This window comes from Fukomys damarensis, unplaced genomic scaffold (genome assembly GCF_012274545.1).
Source record: "Fukomys damarensis isolate Sample0158 unplaced genomic scaffold, DMR_v1.0_HiC HiC_scaffold_14, whole genome shotgun sequence".
Classification (NCBI taxonomy): domain Eukaryota; kingdom Metazoa; phylum Chordata; class Mammalia; order Rodentia; family Bathyergidae; genus Fukomys; species Fukomys damarensis.
The window spans coordinates 74,775,135-74,793,309 of NW_022900926.1; the positions used below are offsets into that span (position 1 = coordinate 74,775,135).

At 41.1% G+C, this 18,175-nt stretch overlaps 1 protein-coding gene across 1 annotated transcript in view; it reads left to right on the forward strand.

Annotated features, from left to right (window-relative positions):
* Positions 1 to 11,313, forward strand: part of LOC104850341 — a 12,340-nt gene extending 1,027 nt beyond the window's left edge. Inside the window, exons 4-7 of the mRNA XM_010607207.2 lie at positions 119 to 134; positions 8,822 to 8,965; positions 10,402 to 10,633; positions 10,713 to 11,313. Of these exons, the coding sequence (XP_010605509.1) occupies positions 119 to 134; positions 8,822 to 8,965; positions 10,402 to 10,633; positions 10,713 to 10,863 (543 nt within the window). The 3' untranslated portion in view covers positions 10,864 to 11,313. The remainder of the gene's footprint in view (positions 1 to 118; positions 135 to 8,821; positions 8,966 to 10,401; positions 10,634 to 10,712) is intronic.
* Positions 11,314 to 18,175: the final 6,862 nt, after the last annotated feature.

An 18,175-nucleotide genomic window follows, 5' to 3' on the forward strand; every position in this document is an offset into this window, starting at 1 on the left:
CGCCCCCCGTCCGCCCGGCTTGCGCTACCCGACCCGGCTGCTGCGGGGCCTCGCGCCAACTTTCCCTTTCTGCGCCCGGGGTTCACACACCTGAGCGGTAACGGCGCTTCTTTTTAAGGACTTGGAGGCGAACGGTACGAAAGGGACACGTTCTAAAGAAATCTAAGTTCCACACGTTTCCGGGCCGGGTGGGGGGACGGGGAGAATGGGAGGTTGGGTGGGAGTCAACCCTGGTTGCTTAAAACGAAGTTTGTGCGAGCGCAAAATGGACTGCGAAGTGACAGGAGCCTTGCGAAGGCCACCGAAAGTAGAAAGCAGCTGGGGCTTCACCCTCGGAGCGCTGATTTAGTAATTTATTTTTGAGGGGCAGAGCCCTCCAGGTCTATTAAAGTATATAATTAAACTGGGTGTGGTGGTACAGGCCTGTAATCCCAGCGCTCTGGGAGGTTGAGGCAGGAGGATGGCAAGTTCAAACCCAGCTTGGGTTTAGCGACCTAGCCTGTTTTTGTCGCAAGAAACAAAACAACTCCCATATATACATATGCTGGGGATGGAGCTCAAAGCAAAAGCCCCAGTACCTAAATAAATACATGAATATTAGCCAAGTTAAAGGCCGTTAAAGCTGGCTAACATTGTTGGCCAGCCTAGGAAACAATGCTCTTTAAAAACAAACAAACAAACAAACAAACAAAAAACCAGCGAATGGCTTCTATTTCATCTCTAAGGCCTAGATGACTTGACTAGAGTTAGTTCAGCAAAGTGCCTTAGAGAAGCTCTGCGATGAGCTTGTGAGTTGGGTAAAACCTACGCCCAGCCAACAATCCAAAATGTGTGCGGTGCACTTAGCTACCGGATCACTGATGACTTATTACTGTAGCTAGTAACTATCCAAAACATTTTTCCATCATCCTAGATAAACTCAGCATTTGAAAGAAACATCCCAGATCACAAACATGAGCTTAACCTATTAATTTATTCTGTTATTTATATAACAATTGTTTTGTGTTTTACACATTTTCAACATTTAAGCCCTGCTTTTTGTTTTTGTTGTTTTCTTATTAGTATACTTTGAAGAATTAGAGAAAATCAGGCAGCCGGTTTACTGCTTTAATCCCTGCTACTCAGGAGGCTGAGGCAGAGGGACCACACATTTGAGGCCAGCCTGGGTAACATAGTAGAGACCCTGCCTCAAAAATATAAATAGGGCTGGGAATGTAGCTCAGTGGCAGAGTGCCCTGGTTGAAGTCCAGTATGGCAATAAATAAATGAAAATCAATATTAAAAAATGTGCAGAGGATGTAGCTCCGTGGTAGAGTGTACTTGTGCTCAATCCTCAGCACTGGGGAGTGGAGGGGGATGAAACAGGTAAATTGTGGACAGTTACCTAACAGTGCCTTGCACAGAGTAAGTGTTCAAAGAACTGTTATTACTGAAGCTAAACTATTTACGTCTCCTCCTACTTGTAGTTTTAAGTGACAGTGTAGTATTCGCTTTTTTAATGCTTTATTTTTTCATATAGAGGTTGACTAGGGAGAAAGGAGAGCTCATAAAGCAATTTGCCTCAATCATATGTTGTGATAGTAACTTCCACTAACTAATTACAGGTCATTTTGAAAGTATTTCCTCAAATTTGTTTTGAATATATAATATTGCCTTTGAATTTCTCTAAAATCTCCATTATACTTTTACAAAATGAAAGGGTATGGTCTTATCCCAGTAGTTATTTCACAACCAAACATGGTAACTCTTTGGTAGGAAGAGATTATTTTCTCTAGGAGGTTAGCTGAAAATGTAGCATAAAGTGAAACCTAGAATAAGAACTAATTAAATATTTTAATCCCTTCTCGGCCTTTTGGCTAAGATCAAGTGCAGATATTTTTAAAAGCATATTCTTTATCCTATCTGGGGAAAACATATAGAGCAGATAGATAAAATTTTAATTAAAGCACTGCTGTATTCCAAACCCTGCTTTTGGATGTAAATTTGGCTGTTTGAAATGAAAGTTGTTTTCTCTTTAAAATCAGTGTAATTATCACTTAGTAGAAAGAATATCTCTGTTCTAAAGCTCTCCCCTGAGCTCCAAATTCCCTCTTCCACAAATGGCATTGGAACCAGTTGGATATGTATGGAGTTAGGGCAGGGTTTTCCCTGTCCTCTCCCTCCACATTCTAGAGCTCACTTAGTTGTATCCTGCAAGCCAGGGCGTCACCTCATCTTTCAGTCCTCTGTCACTCTGCTTTGTCAATTACCAACACTTGAGTAATTTAGCCCTAATTATGCCTCAGTGTGTCCCTTCCCTCCCTGCTCACTCTGTGTCTTCCTTACCTTGTTTTCTGGCTTACTGCTACAGCAGCCTCTTCACCATTAGGGTCCGCCATTATCATTACCTTCAAATCCTTTTCTTGAGTTATTTATCTAAAAAACAGATCTGAACATGCCTAGTCACCTCTTAAGGCTTCCTATTATTCACCAGATAAAAAATATGATCTTTTTCCACAGCAGTTAGCACTATGTACCTCTCTCTACTTCCTGCCCTGATTTAACATCCAGCCACATTTTCTTCTTTATTCTACACTACTGTGGACCAGCCATTGTGGGGGAGGGAGAGTTAGTAAACTTAAGGAGTGGGCACCTTTTATGAGACATAGAACAGGTAATTTTAGGTAGTTTGATCAGGGTTGACCTCGTAGAAAAAAATGACATTGGAGCAAAGACATGTAAGAAGGCGGGACAGTGAGCTATGTGGATACACAAGGGAAGAACATCTGGGTGGAAGGCTCAGCCAGTGCAAAGCCCTGAGTTGGGAGTGTACTTACCACATCAAGTAGAGGAGAGGAGAGGAGAGAGTGGAAGGAATAACAGGTGAACACAATCCTAAAATTCCAAAATTTGAAATATTCCAGAATTCAAAACTTTGTAAAGCAAGGGACTAAGGGGTGGAAAATTCCTCACCTGTTCTCACAAGACGGCTTGCCGTCAAAATGTAGCCACACTCAAAATATCATGTAAAGTTACCTTCAAGTTATGTGTGTGAAGTATATATGATATCTACATCAATTTTGTGTTTAGATTTTGATTGCATCCCCAAGATAACTTTATTTTGTATGTGCAAATATACCAAAATCCAAACCTGAGATAAGAGATAACCTATAGTAGGTGATGAGGACAGCAAGAAAACTAGTAGGAGCGTGCTCTTGGTCAGCTCTCATTAGCTAGTGTAGTAAATTGGGGCTTGCTTTGCATTAAATGGGACTTGACTCCTTGTTATCAGTCACAGTTCCCCCACAAGCCAACCTGTTCAGACTCTGTCTTTAATCATGTGCTATCTTCTCTTTGAATTATACTCACCTTTCCAGCTAAATTATGACTCTTAACTCCTTGCGATTGTTTTTGTTACTATATTTGCTGTGCTACCTAAGAGCTTAGGTCTTTTTTTTTTTTTTTTTTTTTTTTTTTTTGGTAGGGGGATCTAACTTGGGTCCTTGCACTTGCAAGGCAGGCAGTGGTGCCACTGAATTAAATTGCAAGGCAGGCAGTGGTGCCACTGAATTAAATCCCTGAGCCCTAAGAGTTTGGGTCTTGAGGAAAGCTCTTGGTTTATTCATCTTTTTATCTCCTGTTCCCATAGCAGGCCATCAGATACTCAGTGAATGAATGATACTAGTGTGTGTGTGTGTGTGTGTGTGTGTGTGTGTGTGTGTGTGTGTATATATGATATTGTGCATGGTCATTCATTCTTAAAACAACTCTACAGGGGGGTTTTCATTGTACCTATTTTACAGAAGAGGAAATGAGGTTCAGGGAGGTTAAGTAACTTACCTGAGTCACGCAACTACTAAATAGCTGAGCTGGGTTTCACACTCTATGTTTAGCCCATTGCTACTCTGTACCCTCCTCTGTTGAGGCTTCTTTACTAGATTGAATGGAAAAAAAGTGCAAAGGATTTATCTCCAGTTTTGTTCCTTTCATTTGACTTCTTTGGGTTTTTTTGAGACAGGATCTTGCTATGTAGTTCAGCCTGGCCTTGAACTCACTATGTAGCCCAGGCTGGCCACCTACTTCAGCCTTCTGAGTGCTAGGATCACAGGTGTGCACCGCCACACCAGGTCACATTTGACTTCTTTGTATCTCAAACAAACAAAAATAAGTCACTCACTTAATAAGTCTATTAATTTAAAAAATATTTGATCAGTGCTGGGCCCAGAGATCCAAAGATGTATGCCTATGATCTCAGCACTCTAAGAGGCTGAGGCAGGAGAATCACAAGTTTGAGCCTAGCTCTAGCAATTTATCTACTTAGGGAGACTTTCTCAAAATTCCTAAAAAAGGCTGGGATTGGCGAGCAGTGTAATGGCCCTAGGTTGATTGACCAGTACTGAAAAAAAATTAATACCCATTGTGTTCCTGGGTGTATCAGGTATTAGAATACAATGCTTAGCAAAACAGAGGACAGAGGTAGTCAGTCCTCTGTTAGAATTTAGAATTTATACCATGGCAGGGAAGATATACAGCTGTATAGCACAGTCGGAAATGTGCAGTGAGTGCTGGAAGGAGGGAAGCAAACTGTGCCAGTGAAGGTGTGGAGGTGGGGTTCCTCACCCAGCCTGAGAAGGCTGTGAGTGTACTTCCGGGAAGATCATTCCAAGTGGGATGAACCACTGGCCCTGGATCCCTGAAATTCAGGAAGTTGGGGGATATATCTAACTGTGAATGAAAGCATCCTCTATAAACTTGCATAAGGTAATAGGTATTATATAAAAATCAAAACAACCTTGTTACATATCTTCTTCTCTATTCATTTTTTTTCCTGATTGGCTATTAGTGCTCTTTAATCAAATCTGATTGGAATCTTCATGTGTAAAATCTAAGGCACAAACTTTTAATCTGTGTTTTTATATTTTTGAGAGGTTATTGGACTCACTTATTTTTAACAAGTCAATGCAATATGTCTGTTTTTGGAGTTAATAAACACAAACACTGTGAAATCATGTTTATTTTAATTAGTTTCATTGGAATCTGGGTGTATGTTGTTGCATCATTGTCTAGAGTTGGGTAACTTGTTACGGAATGCAGTTTTTTTTTACTATCCTGAAATTTATGTTTGCTCACTTTTAGCCTAGAAAAGGCTAAAATTAAAATTTACCATGAAAGGTGGTGTAACTGAGACAGGAAGAAGCCAGGCTGGGAAACCAGAGACTCATATTCAGAAAGTAGCATTTTAGTGCTGGTGGAAAATTAATAGGTTGCTGCTCTCCACAGAGTTCCCGTTTTTCAAGTGACGCTATTGTATTTGTCACCATAATAACTCTAATATGTGACTTGATTTTCAAAATTAAAAATTTAAGGATGAAAATAGTTACTCAGACAACTTCAAACTGGTGCTGGTGGCAACAGAGCAGTTGTTTTTAATAAGAAAATGATGGGGAAGATCAAAGAAGAGCAGGGATCAGGATGTGGGAGTGAGTTCTCTTTATTGTAAGCGGTTTTGGAGGGAGGTGAGAGATGGAGATTAGTGATGATGAAGACCTTTCCTTTTGGTTTCTCTGATCTAGCCATGGATGATGAGAGTCTCTCTGGATGCACGTCAAAGAAAAGACTCGGTTAAATGGGTAATAAAAACAACTCAATGGCCCATAAATACTAAGTGTTTTAAATTTAAAATTTTTCCTACCAAAAAAAAAAAACAAAACAAAGAAAAAAGAAAAAGTTTTATCTATCACAGTTATCCTCTACAGCTTGTAAAACACGTTTCCCTAATGGATCAAACCCAGAAAGTCCTGGTTGGAGAGAGACTGGAGTATCATATTGTGAGAACTCGGGCTTCTGGCAAATATATACTCTAAGGTTTTAAAAGGTGAGGAAAATATGCTGATAAAAAAGTCATAAAGTGCTTTTTTTGTTAAGAACAGAAAGACATGAATTTTCCCCAAAATTTTGGTGCATTTTCTCCATCTGGTAAAGTAAACAAAGCAGAGGTGTGTTGTGTGTTGTCCCTCCGCCGGCCGAGAGGAGCAGCACCAGCTGCCTAGGAGGCCTTGGCATGGTGGGTGTTGCATTATTGTCCCTCCTGCCCTCCTGAGCCTCCCAGACAGTGCTGGTGCTGCCTTTCTGAAGCTGTTACATAGTTTTGACTTTTAACATAGAAACTTTTTCATTAATTATGGAATCATTACGTTTCAGGAAACCTTCCCCATTTGCTAACTTCCTTCCAAAAGATTTTTGCCCTAATTACATTTTTGTTGGTGGTTTGGAGAGGCCTACACAACCCAAGGGAATGATTTCATTCTAATTGCGCCTTTCCTTTCCCAGGAGGTCTGTGTTCTTTCATGTCCACCAAACTCACTTGGTGCCTTGATTAACTGTTGTCCCAGAGAGGGGGCGGGGAGGAGGAAGAGAAGCAAGTCCTGTGAAATGGACTTAATGTTTTGTTTCTGCTTTTCTCCCCCTGCAGAGATCACAAAGTGAGGGTATCCTTTGTGGAGGACTGTGTGTGCTGTGGTGGTGGTGCTGGTGAGCTGTTCCTGGAATGCCCAACATACATCCCAAAGCCTGTGTGTCTTTGGACTAGGATGCATACCTTGCACCCAATTTTAAAGAGATCAGTGATCCCCATAAGCCAAGACCCACTGCCTGTTGCATGTGGGTTAATTCACTCTTTGTTACCTGACCTGAGTTGTCCTAGGCCCAAGTTGCTGGATACTGACTTTCTCCGTAATCTGTAGCTACTGCCCAACTGCTGCCCTGGGACTGTTACGTGGGCAAGGGCAACTTGGTCCAAAGCTCGAGTTTCTCACGGCCTGCCCAACAGACCGACATACCCTTCCGTGGGTGTCCTGTCCGTGGGAACCTTGGGCTCCTCTTCCCGTCAGGGATCTGAGAGATGTCAGTGGAGAGGAAAGGAAATCCCTTTGCAAGACCTGGGCTGTCGGTGCCAGAGCTCCACAGGGTCGGAGAGAGGCTCGGGAGGTCCTTCCTTGCCCGGCAGAAGCGCCATGGCACCCGGGACGATTTCAAGCCTCGCCAAAGCCTGTCCTGTCCGGGAGGGAACGATGAGGGCAGGGCTGGAGGCCGAGGCCACTGTGCGCCCTTCTGCTCCCGGGGAGCCGCCGTCTTTGCTGGAAAGAGTGGCGTCTGCGCGTGTGGTGCGGGGTCCCGCGCTCGCTCGGACGCCGATTCTCAGACCCTATCCTCTCTGTGCTATCTCTAATCAGCACTACTCTATGCTAGCTCTTATTTCTTTTGGGGGGGAGTCTAGTGATTGAACTTGGGTCCTTGCACTTGCGAGGCGCACTTGCAAACAGGCGACAAAACCACTGAGCTAAAACCCCAGCCCGCTATGCTATCTCTAATCAGTGCTATCACCATGCTTTCCCACAGTCTCTGCACCAGCAGCCATCTCCGTCTCTAAACTCCAACAAACAGTTTTGTTGATTTAACTACCTAATACCCCTTTCCATTCAAATGTCTAATTTGTTTGAAGGGTTGCCCTCCGTCTACTTTAGATTTTCAGGAATTGCTCAGGCCCCAAACTTGGAAGTATTCAAGTGGTGGAACCACTGAGCTAAATCCCCGGCCCTTTATACTCTCTAAACAGACTGTATACGAGTGCTGGGCTTCTGTCTTCCAGAATCTGACCTTTCCTTAGGCTACTTACTGTTAACTACCACAAGGACCAGCACCACCATCCTCTCTCACCTAGGTTATTATGGAAGCTTCTTAACTGGTCTCCCCGTCTACCTGCCCCCCTGCAGTGTATTCCCAGCTCAGCGGAGGCAGCCAAGGCTCGGGTTACAGAAGCTTGGGAACCTCTAGTGACCCTACCTCTCCCGGAACAGCTCAGTCCTTCAGGGTCCTAGTGGCCACATCATATCTGACCCCTTCCTTTGCTCTCTTCACTTGAAGAGAGGGCCTAAAACACCCTCATATTTAGTTTGTGTAAAGTTTTGCACAATCCCACTCCCCTGTATTTCAAACTTCCTGTTTTTCTGCCTTCCTGTTTTTGCCCTCCCTGTTCCCTCTGTCTGCTTCTCACTGTTCCTAGACTGGCATTGTTTGCTTCAGCTTTCTGCTCAAAATGTCACCTTCTGGATGAACCTTTCTCTGTCTAAGTTTAGCCTTTCATTCCCATCCTTTTAGTCCTTTCTCTTCTTTTTTCGGTACCAGGGACTGAACTTAGGGCTTTACACTTGCCAGGCAGGCACTGTGCTCCTGAGCTGCTTCCTACCACTGCCCTTGCCCTTTCTCTTGTCTTTCCCTATGGCGCTTAACTTCTCTTACAGTGCATTTTTCCTTTTCCTCTCTTATTGCTTCATCCCTCCACAAAAATATAACTAATCTAAATGAGGGCAAGGGTTTTTAAAAGATTGGTGTGTCCTCCAAGGACTGGCACATAGAAAACACTCAATACATATTAATTTATATTCAATAAACCTTTATTTTAATAAAATAAGGGAAAAGGAGTGGCTTTACTATTTCCTAACCTATAGCCTTGGACAAGTTATTTAACTGCTCTAAACTTCAGTTTTCCCGTCTGTAAACTGATGGCTGTAAAGTTATCAGTAATGGTTAAAGAAATAAAGCACTTACACAGTTATCAATAATGCCTCAATAAATATGCAGAAAACATTAAGTACATAAAGGCCACGATAAGTGCTAGTTATTTTGACTGACATATAATGCTGATAGTGTGTAAGCAAGGCCAGACTCGGAAGTGTACATGTCTTAGGCCTTACCTACCTTTTAGAAGTCATTTCTTTTTGATTATAAGAATGTAAAATCCAGTTTAAATCATAGACTTTGTTATTCATTTTTCTTTGCACAGTACCTCTGAAATTTGTGGAGAGAAATGTGTGTTTAGAGGGTATGAAAAACCATCATTTGGTTTGTGTCAGCATCATTAATCAACCTTCTGGTCTCATCACTTTCATGGAAAGGAGGAAGAGGAAGTTATATTCCTTGAGAGAATGTGAGTTATTCCCCTTATAACTCCATTAGGAAAATTCTTCTCCCCTTCCTCTTCCTCCTCCTCCTCTTTTCTCCCCCTCCTTTAAACAGCTTGATCTCTCTTCTCACAGTTCTGGAGGCTGGAAATCCAAGTTCAAAGAGTCAGCAGTTTTGGTTTCTTTTGAGGCCTTTCTCCTTAGCTTATAGATGGCTGCCTTCTTACTGTGTCCTTATATGGTTTTTCTTTTGTGTGCCTGCATATTCCTTATGTCTCTTTCCAGGAGATTTTTTATTTTTTTGAGGCAGGGTCTTGCTCTGTAATTCAGATTGGCTTTGAACTTACTATATAACCCAGGCTGGTCTCAAACTAGCTGATGTCCTCCTGCCTCAGCCTCCCAGGTGCTGGGATTATAGGTATGTAACATCATAAGGCAATAATGGCAAACCCTTTAGAGCTTTCAATGATACAAACAGCCCATTATGACACACATGCCATAGGTCTGCCATCAGAGCCATAGGGGACTTCTGAAGACTTAAAGGGATGGGCTGCAGAGTGCAAGTAGATAGGAGGTAGGGGCCCTTAACCTAGACCACCACAGGCTAAGGGAACTGAGTTTCGGGCTGGGGATTTAGCTCAGTGGTTCTGCCGCCTGCCTTGCAAACACAAGGACCTGAGTTCGATCCCCAGTACCAAAAAAAAAGAAAGAAAAACCCAAAGAACTGAGTTTCCTTTCAGTTGCCCAGTGTGGGTCGTGGATCCCTGGGCAGATCTCCCTAGGAAGGATATTTTTGAGTAAAGGGGGTGGGGTGGGGTAAAAAATTTAGGGAAATTGGACAGTGGTTGTATTGTGCTTTCCCTCAGGCCTAACGAGTTTCTTCCATCCCTCACTCAGCTTTGCTCAAATGTCCACTTTGTTTAAAAATCCCACTGCCAACACAGCACATTCTCACTGTTCGACATCCCTGCCCCAGGCCCAGCCGTGCAAGCTGTGGATGGACATCAGTTTGGTCTGATATGGCTGCCTTCTTCTGGGCCCTAGGGCAGGGTCTGGCACACACAGCCACTGTCCAGTGCTTGTTCACAGGCCTCCTCAAGCTGAGCTTTTAAATTCTGCTAAGCAGCCCCTGACATTAACTGAGCAATCTCCATGCAGGAACACTTGAGATGCATGCACTCTTGTTCTCCCCAAATCCCTCTGAAGTAAGTGTTACTATAATTCCCACTTTACAAAGAAAGCAAAGACCAGTGAGGTTAAACAACTTATCAGTGTTGTAGGGCAACTGATAAATGCTGAAGCTAAGGCCAGAATGCACAGCTGGGTCCAGGCCCCAGTCTGCCTTCTTTGGGAAGAAGACTGTTCACAGGGTGGGTTCAGCAGGCCTGGACCCTGAAGAGGAGACCAGGGAGAGAAGGGCCAAAACTGAGCCATCCCTAACTCCATCCATCTTCCTCCACAGCTGGGTGTGGCCTGCTCAGACCTCCAGAGACCAGTCAGCCCAGCAGGTTAAGCGGAAGGCTCTTCTCCAACTGCCCTGGGCCCTTTGTCCCTTTATCTTCGGGGTGTCCAAACTGCAGCTGCCCTAGGGGCCCCAGTAGTCCACTAAAGGAGAGAAAGACCAAGATCCTATGGGCTTCCTGCTCGGAGGCTTGGCCACTCCCTGGGAAGACCCCAACCGAGCAATGCTGTAGGTAAGGAAACTAGAAACCGGGAATCCACGACTCTGGGAGCGGGTCCTAAGTGGGAACTAAGGCGAGCAGTTTTCCGCAGGGTCCGCAGCACCTGTGCCCTACGAAGCGGCTGGGTGCGGGGAAAGCACGTACTGGGCCCCGGCACCCGGCTGAGTCGATCTTCTCTCATCGTTTTCACGCTTAAAAAAACAAATCAAAACAAGAAATGCATTCAGGCGGAGTGGATGTGAGCGCGAAGAAGAGTTTTTCTCGGTCCTTTTGGTGGTGCTGCAAACGTGGAATCCAATCTCCAGCGCAGCGGCGCTCTGCCGAAGGAGGGGTGGGAGGAAGTCCCAACGGGCCCCAGCGTCGTTGGGGAATCTGTCTGCGGCATATCTGAAAATTTTGATAATTCCTCCTCTGATCAGTCAGTTAAAAAGAGTTCATTTGTCCATCATCCCCAGGTGAAAGCATAAGAAAAAAAAATCAACCTAAAAATATGCGCATCTTCTACAGGTCTTGTTTTGGGGTTCAAAACCCCATGTTTTCAGTTGCAAATTAGAGTTCATCTTAATTGTCCTAAAGTGTAGCGATGTGCTTTTTACTGAACCCGTATTTTTTCCGTTTCTTTCCCATAAAGGTTAATATGGAATCACTAAAACAAAACAAAAAACCCCAGCTGTTGCGGGTGTGTGTGTGTGTGTGTGTGTGTGTGTGTGTTATTGAATCCTGTACTCCTGACCAATTTTCTTTTTAAAGGAGGGCTTATTTTAAAGTGGATTTTTGAGTAAAAAGTAACTGAGATATTTGGCGACTTAATGGTAAAATATAATAGGTGCTGCGGATAAGGAGCAGAATATAGTTTTGTTTCTTCCTCCATTACTCACTCACTTGATGTGGCCTCTGACAAGTCCCTTCACTGTCCCAGGCCTCAGGCTCTCTCTTTCAGTAGCAAGGGGATCATTTTTGCCATCCTGAGGGTGTTGTAAGGGTTAATGAGATATGTGGGGAGCACTTTGATTCTACGGTGAATGACCCTGTACAAATAAAACATGATTACATCTCAGATTCATCTTTGATTCATTAGAATAAATGGGCCTTCCCTTCATTAACTCTTTTCCTGTTAAATTTTCAACTGGGTTGTTTGGTTTTAAAAGTCAGTTTTGGGCATTCTATAGCTTAACACTGCTTAAAACTCCTCAACAAGGTATGCTGTGATATTAAAGGAGAACTGCTATTTGTTCACAGATATTGAATGACTTATTTTCCTCATTGTGTTATTCAGTGTATTGATTCAACAAATGTTTACTGACAGTGGCCTTTTTTGGGTGACTGCAGGACATGCAGAGAGTGCTTACTGACCTACACGTGTGACTATAGTTCCTGTGATGCGTTAAGCACTTTATGTGCAGTCTGTCATTTCATCCTTATAACAGCTCACTGAGATGTAGATAGTATCGTTACCCTGTATAGAGAACAGAAGCCCAAGGTTTCCGTGTAATTCAGTAAACACACTACTGAAGAATTTTGAGTTAAGGAAGTGACATCACCGAGGTCACTTGGAAGGAGGTACTTTTTTGAAACCTCTGATGGAAATTTATGGTCACATTTTTTTTCTCAAAGAAGATAAGAGATTTTGCTGACAGTGGCTAACATATATGAGAATTTAGCTTTCTGCTTTGTTTCACATTCTTAGATCATGTCTTCCTAAAGTTGAGAGGCTGGATTAGAGAAAAATCTATATATTAGCAAAATATGGGAAATCAGTTGGAAATGGTCAAATACTTAAATACAGTAACCCCTTACCACCACCTCCTTCCTCCAGAAGAAAAGAAACCCACATAAGCTTTCATGTGGTCACTAACCAGGTTTTTAGAAGTTACCTAAAAATCAACATCTCCCTCAGCCCTCATAGTGGGACTGAGCCCAGAATTGCTGCTGTATGACTAATAGAAGCTCACCACACTGCACAGGCTGTCCTTTAATTTTTGATTCTTCTGCCTCAGTTTCCTGAGTAGAGGTATGTACCACTGTGCCCTGCTGAAAGTCATAATATTGAGAAACATACAAATGGCATTGATTTGAACTTGTCTCAAGTATTAAAGTACCTAATCACTTCCAAAAGTCCCTACCATATTGGGGTTCCCTTTTTAAATGTCTTTGAATTATGAAGCTGAAGGTTTTAAATGAGATTATAGAAGGAAATGCAATACAATAATAGAGTCTAGCCAGTAGATAGATAACATTCTTCGGCTATGTCATAGGCAAAATTTGAAAATGAATTTATATTCATCATGTAAGAAAGGGGTCCTATACAGGAAAAAGAGACACATTATAGATTAGGCCTATTTTACATGGAACATGAAGAAAGGTCCTTTATCCACCCTAGAAATGTGGCCTGCCTAATGATAACTCCTAATATTGCACAGGAGGAAAAGAAGAAAATTAAGCCAGAAATACAGGGTTTTTATATTCTGTTTGTGGACAGATAGGCCAGCTGCAATACATTGCTTAGAAAGTTCACTCTTGATGCTATAGCATTGTGGTGTTATACGTTTACTGCACATTGACAACATGCTCAGTCATCAGTATGATGAAAGTGAACATCCATATGCTGGGTTCACGGTGTCCTAGTTTACAGTCTCAGACATATAACACTGACACACACACCACGTAACAGAAGCAGATGTATAGATGGAGTGCTGCAAGTGTTGAGTGATTTAGATATACAGGAATTGGTTCTGGTGCTTTCTATGCATTACCAAACAGAAAGCGAGATATACAAGTTACATATTCAGGGAAAGTATTCTTTCTTGGGAGAGTTGGAAGAAACTCTGGTCTTGCTTACAGTTAACTTAGTGGGAAGAGGATTCTTGAGAAGGTGCCAGAGATGGGGATTTCACAGTAACAGAATCACAATATCTTAGGACTGGAAGAGTCTCTAGGAGTCAAAATCTAACTTCTCATTTTATGAGTAAAGAGGCTGAGGCCCAGAGTGGTGAGTCAGTAGCAGGCCTGAAATTACAATATGGATGCGTTCCAACCCTCAATGCTACAGTGCTCTTCCGTGTTAAAAGGAGATTTTTTTCATTTGGTTTTGTTTGTTTATTTTGGTAAATTTTGTTTTCCTTGTTATTATAGAAAATGTCAAATGTATACAAAGATAAAATTATGTAATGAGTATTCACATATATATATACTGTGTGGCTTTATGCCATTCTTATTTCATGAATTCCTTCAGTTAAATTTTTTTCCAGAGGTTTTTTTTGGTACTAGGGCTTGAACTTGGTTCCTTGTGCTTGCAAGGCAGGCGGTGGAACCACTGAGCTAAATCCCTGGCCCTTTCCAGAGTACTTTTAAAACAAACTCTGGCATCCATATTTCACCAGTAAATGTTTCAGAATGTCATTTTAAGTGATACAGACTTAAAAAAATATAATAACCATGCTACTGATGTATGTAGGAGAATTAATAAACTTTAATATCATTTAATATCCACCCCTATTCTCATTTTCCGTAATAATCCTAAAAATATCTTTTTACTAGATGGCTTGAACTGACAGCCAAAACTAAGGTCTGTATATTGCATTTGGCTGTTATGGCTTAGGAATTTCTTTTATTCTATAACTGCCCTCTTTTTTGTTTGTTTGTTTAATGACTTTGTTGGTGAAGTCAGCTCATTTATCTTTATAAAATGTGCCACATTCCATGGATTTGGCTGATCAGTTCCCTGTGATACTATTTACCTTATCCTTTTTGTCTATATTTCCTGCAGCTTGCTTTTTAGACCCAGAGACTTGATTAGATATTTGATCTATTTATGTAGGCAGGACTACTTCATAGAAGGTATTTTGAACTTACAATGGATGGCATCCTTTCTTGAGGCACATTATGTGTGATTATTGTAATTTCAGTGTCACTCAGACTGATCAGCGGATTCCAAGAGTGTCATCTTAATCTCTCCACCAGCCTTTTACTCAGTGGTTCTGGGATCCTTGATGACTGTTACCTCAAAAATCCATCATTTCATTAAAGGTTTAAAAAAATGGTGATTTTTCTCATTCTATTATTCATCTGCATTCATTCAGTAGAATACTTTAAAGACCTGGCTCCTGACTGTGGTTAGGCTTTCTTTATTGTATTTTTTTTCTTTCTTTTTTTTTTTTTTGTACAGGAGATTGAACTCAGGACCTTGTGCTTACAAGGCAGGTGGCATCCTTTTAAATTTTCAGAGGAATGAATTGATTAGTTAATGGCTAAGCAACCACCAGTGATGCTTGGTTAATTTGCATATATCTCAATTATATATATTTTAATTGTTATTCTTTTTCTATTTGATACCAGATCATCACATCTTAGGCCAGCTGCAGTTCCTTCAAGTTGGTTGCTATGTTTTTTTTTTTTTTTTTTTTAGGTACTGGGGATTGAACTTGGGACTTTGTGCTTTTGCTTGCAAAGCAGGCAGTGGAACCACTGAGCTAAATCCCCGGCCCTATTGCTATGTTCTTTTGCCATGATCAAATTTCCCTTTGATATTTTCCTTCATTTCTGGGACAAGATTTCTCAGGATGGTTTCTTTAAGATGACATTCATTTCCTGCTTCAGACATGGAACAGTCATTTCTCCGTAGTCATGTTTCCTTTTGGTGAAAAATTATATTATAAAGCATAACCTGGGAATTCTGAGCACTTCTTGGTGTTAATTTATTATTTCTTATAAGCCTTTTAGTAATCAAAGCCAGGGATTATTTTTTTTTGAAAAGGACATGTATCCACCTATATTAAAGATTCCAGGGGCTGGGGATTTAGCTCAGTGGTTCCACTGCCTGCCTTACAAGTGCAAGGTCCTGAGTTTGATCCCTGGTACCAAAAAATAAAACAAAACAAAAACAAACAAACAAACATAAAAAGATTTCTAATTCAGTCTTAAAATACAGATTTTCACTCAGCTTCTGTGATTTTATAATTATATCATTTCCATTGTGATGAAAATATTGAGTCCCAGGGAAATTAACACAGGATACTTAATTGATTTATCATTGCTATATATGCTCATAATAGTTTCCAAACATCAATAATACTACTAACAATATTAAATAGTGATAGTGAGAATTTAGGTTAAGAATTATTTGGCAGTTCTTTGGCTTTGGTCTAAAAGTTTAACTCATTAACAATAGTCAAAACACAATGTTTTATTTTATTATATTTTTTGGTGCTGGGGATCTAACTCAGGACCTTATACACGTGAGACAGGCAGCAGCACCACTGAGCTAAATCCATGGCCTAAAACACAGTGTTTTAAAATCCATGGAAATTTTTTGTTGTTGTGTGGCTGTGCTATTAACTGGATATGCATTAAGTGATCAAGTTATTTTTTTCTATATTTATTTATCTATTTTTTACTGCTCTGGGGATCAAACCTAGAGACCTCTGAAGTACAAAGTCCTGAGTTCAATACTTGGTATCAAAATAAAATAAAGCCAGATTATGATACGTATTGTTAAATTGTATGTATAATACATCAGTATCAATGTACAGAGTTTTCTTCATTCTTTTTACAGCTGCATAATACTCAATTCAATCAATTTCCATTGATGGAATGTGGCTTCTTTTTAGCCCTTTGCTATTTCAAATAATTTCACAGTGAATAGCTTTGTTATCAGCTCCTCTGCCTCTTTCCTTTCTCCCCTGCTCTCTGCCCCGCTCCTCACTCCCCTCTTACTCCCATTCTTCTTCTTCCTTTTCTTTCTTCTCCATCTCTTCTTTTTATACCTCCTTCTTCCATAATCCACCTTTGGAGAGAGTAACAAAAATGAGTCAAAGGGTCAATGTATTTGTATCCCCCTCCTAATGGTTTTACCATGTTACATTGCCACAGGCAATTAATGAGAATACCTTTTTTCCCCTTGGTTTTGCCAGTAGAATATTGTGTTAGAAGTTTAAAATTTTTGGCCGGGGATTTAGCTCGGTGGTTCCGCTGCTTGCAAGTGCAAGGTCCTGAGTTCAATCCCTGGTACCCACCCCCCCAAAATGCTTGGATTTTTATCAGTCTGATAAGTAGATTATGTTTCAGAGCAGTTTAAATTTGCACTTCTTTCCAGCATTTTTTCATGTGCAGAAAGTTTTTTTTAAGTGTCAACAAAAGTATTGAAATAGAGATTATAGCAGAGAAAATGTAAAGTTAAAGGCAGGATAAAGAGTAAACATTTAAAATAGATTTAAGCATTATTTTGCTTTGTGAAACTCTAAAGTAGTCTATGTTGAGGCCATAGTTTGAGGACAAGTGCAATTCTTTAGAAAGATTTGAAGCTGTTCGTGTGATATTTTTTGATTTTCCCACTAATTATAAAAAGACTAATTCCTTAAAGAAAATTTGCATATTCTGGTACCGTGGTCTATAGTGACTTGAAGGTGGTGTTTTCATTCCTGTTTTGCATTTCCTGTCTTCTCCAATGACAATGGCAACACTGCTTGTGTGGAAACCTGCTATTACATTGGCTGCCTTTGCCTCTGCAACCACCATCACTACCAGGCAAGATCCCTAATTCTTTCTGATTCATTGTATTGTAAGCTTCTGATTCAATCAAGGAGATCTGATTAACTGTTCTTAGGCCAGGTGACTGCACTGCAAGGAGGTTTAGGGGAGCAAGTTTTTGGCATTTCCGGTCTCTAGGAATATTCCCTATGTTTAATACAAGGACTCATTATGTGTAGAAATTCTTCAAATATAGCAAAGGCTGTTGAGATCCTGGCCATCCCAAAATAATGATAATTATCTTCTGTAGGACAATTCAGTGCTGTTGCCATTCTGAAAGAATCAACGATACATCAGACACAGCTAAAACCTGTGTTAAGGCTAGTGGGAGAGATAAAATCATATTGCAGTGATTCAATATAACTATAGCATTCTAAGGACTAGATTGTAATAGAGAGGGCAGAGGAAGAGTAATTCTGGACAAGGTCATCAGGATTTCAGTAGGAGAATTTGAGCTAGGACTGAAAGAAGGAATGCCATAGCCTGCTTGGCTGAAGGGGTCCACAGGAGTGAGAAATGGTGGGAGATTAAGAAAAAACAAGGACACTTTTCAACACAAACCCTTGGGGCAAGGAGAGCCTGGAATGAGATATTTCAAGTACTAAAATCCAGCAAAACTCTCAAAATGGAGGGGGAAATAAGACACTTCCACGACAAAGAACACCTGAGAAACTACATGAATACCAAACCAGCAGTACAAGCAATTCTAAACAAGATCCTAGAAGAAGACAATGAAGGCAACAACACCATGAGGCCCAACAGAGCAAATCAAATAGGCAAGGCAAGAAATTAAAAGGAGAAGTTGAAAAAGCAAAAAGAGTCAACAAAAGGCCAATAACATGTCAATAATAAGTCAGTACATATCAGTTATAACCAGCAATGTCAATGGCCTCAACTCACCAATCAAGAGAAATAGACTGGCAAAATGGAATAAGAAGCAAAATCCAATAATATGTTGTATACAAGAAACACACCTAGTGCAAAAAGAAGCCCATAGCCTGAAAGTGAAAAGATAGAAAACAATTCTCC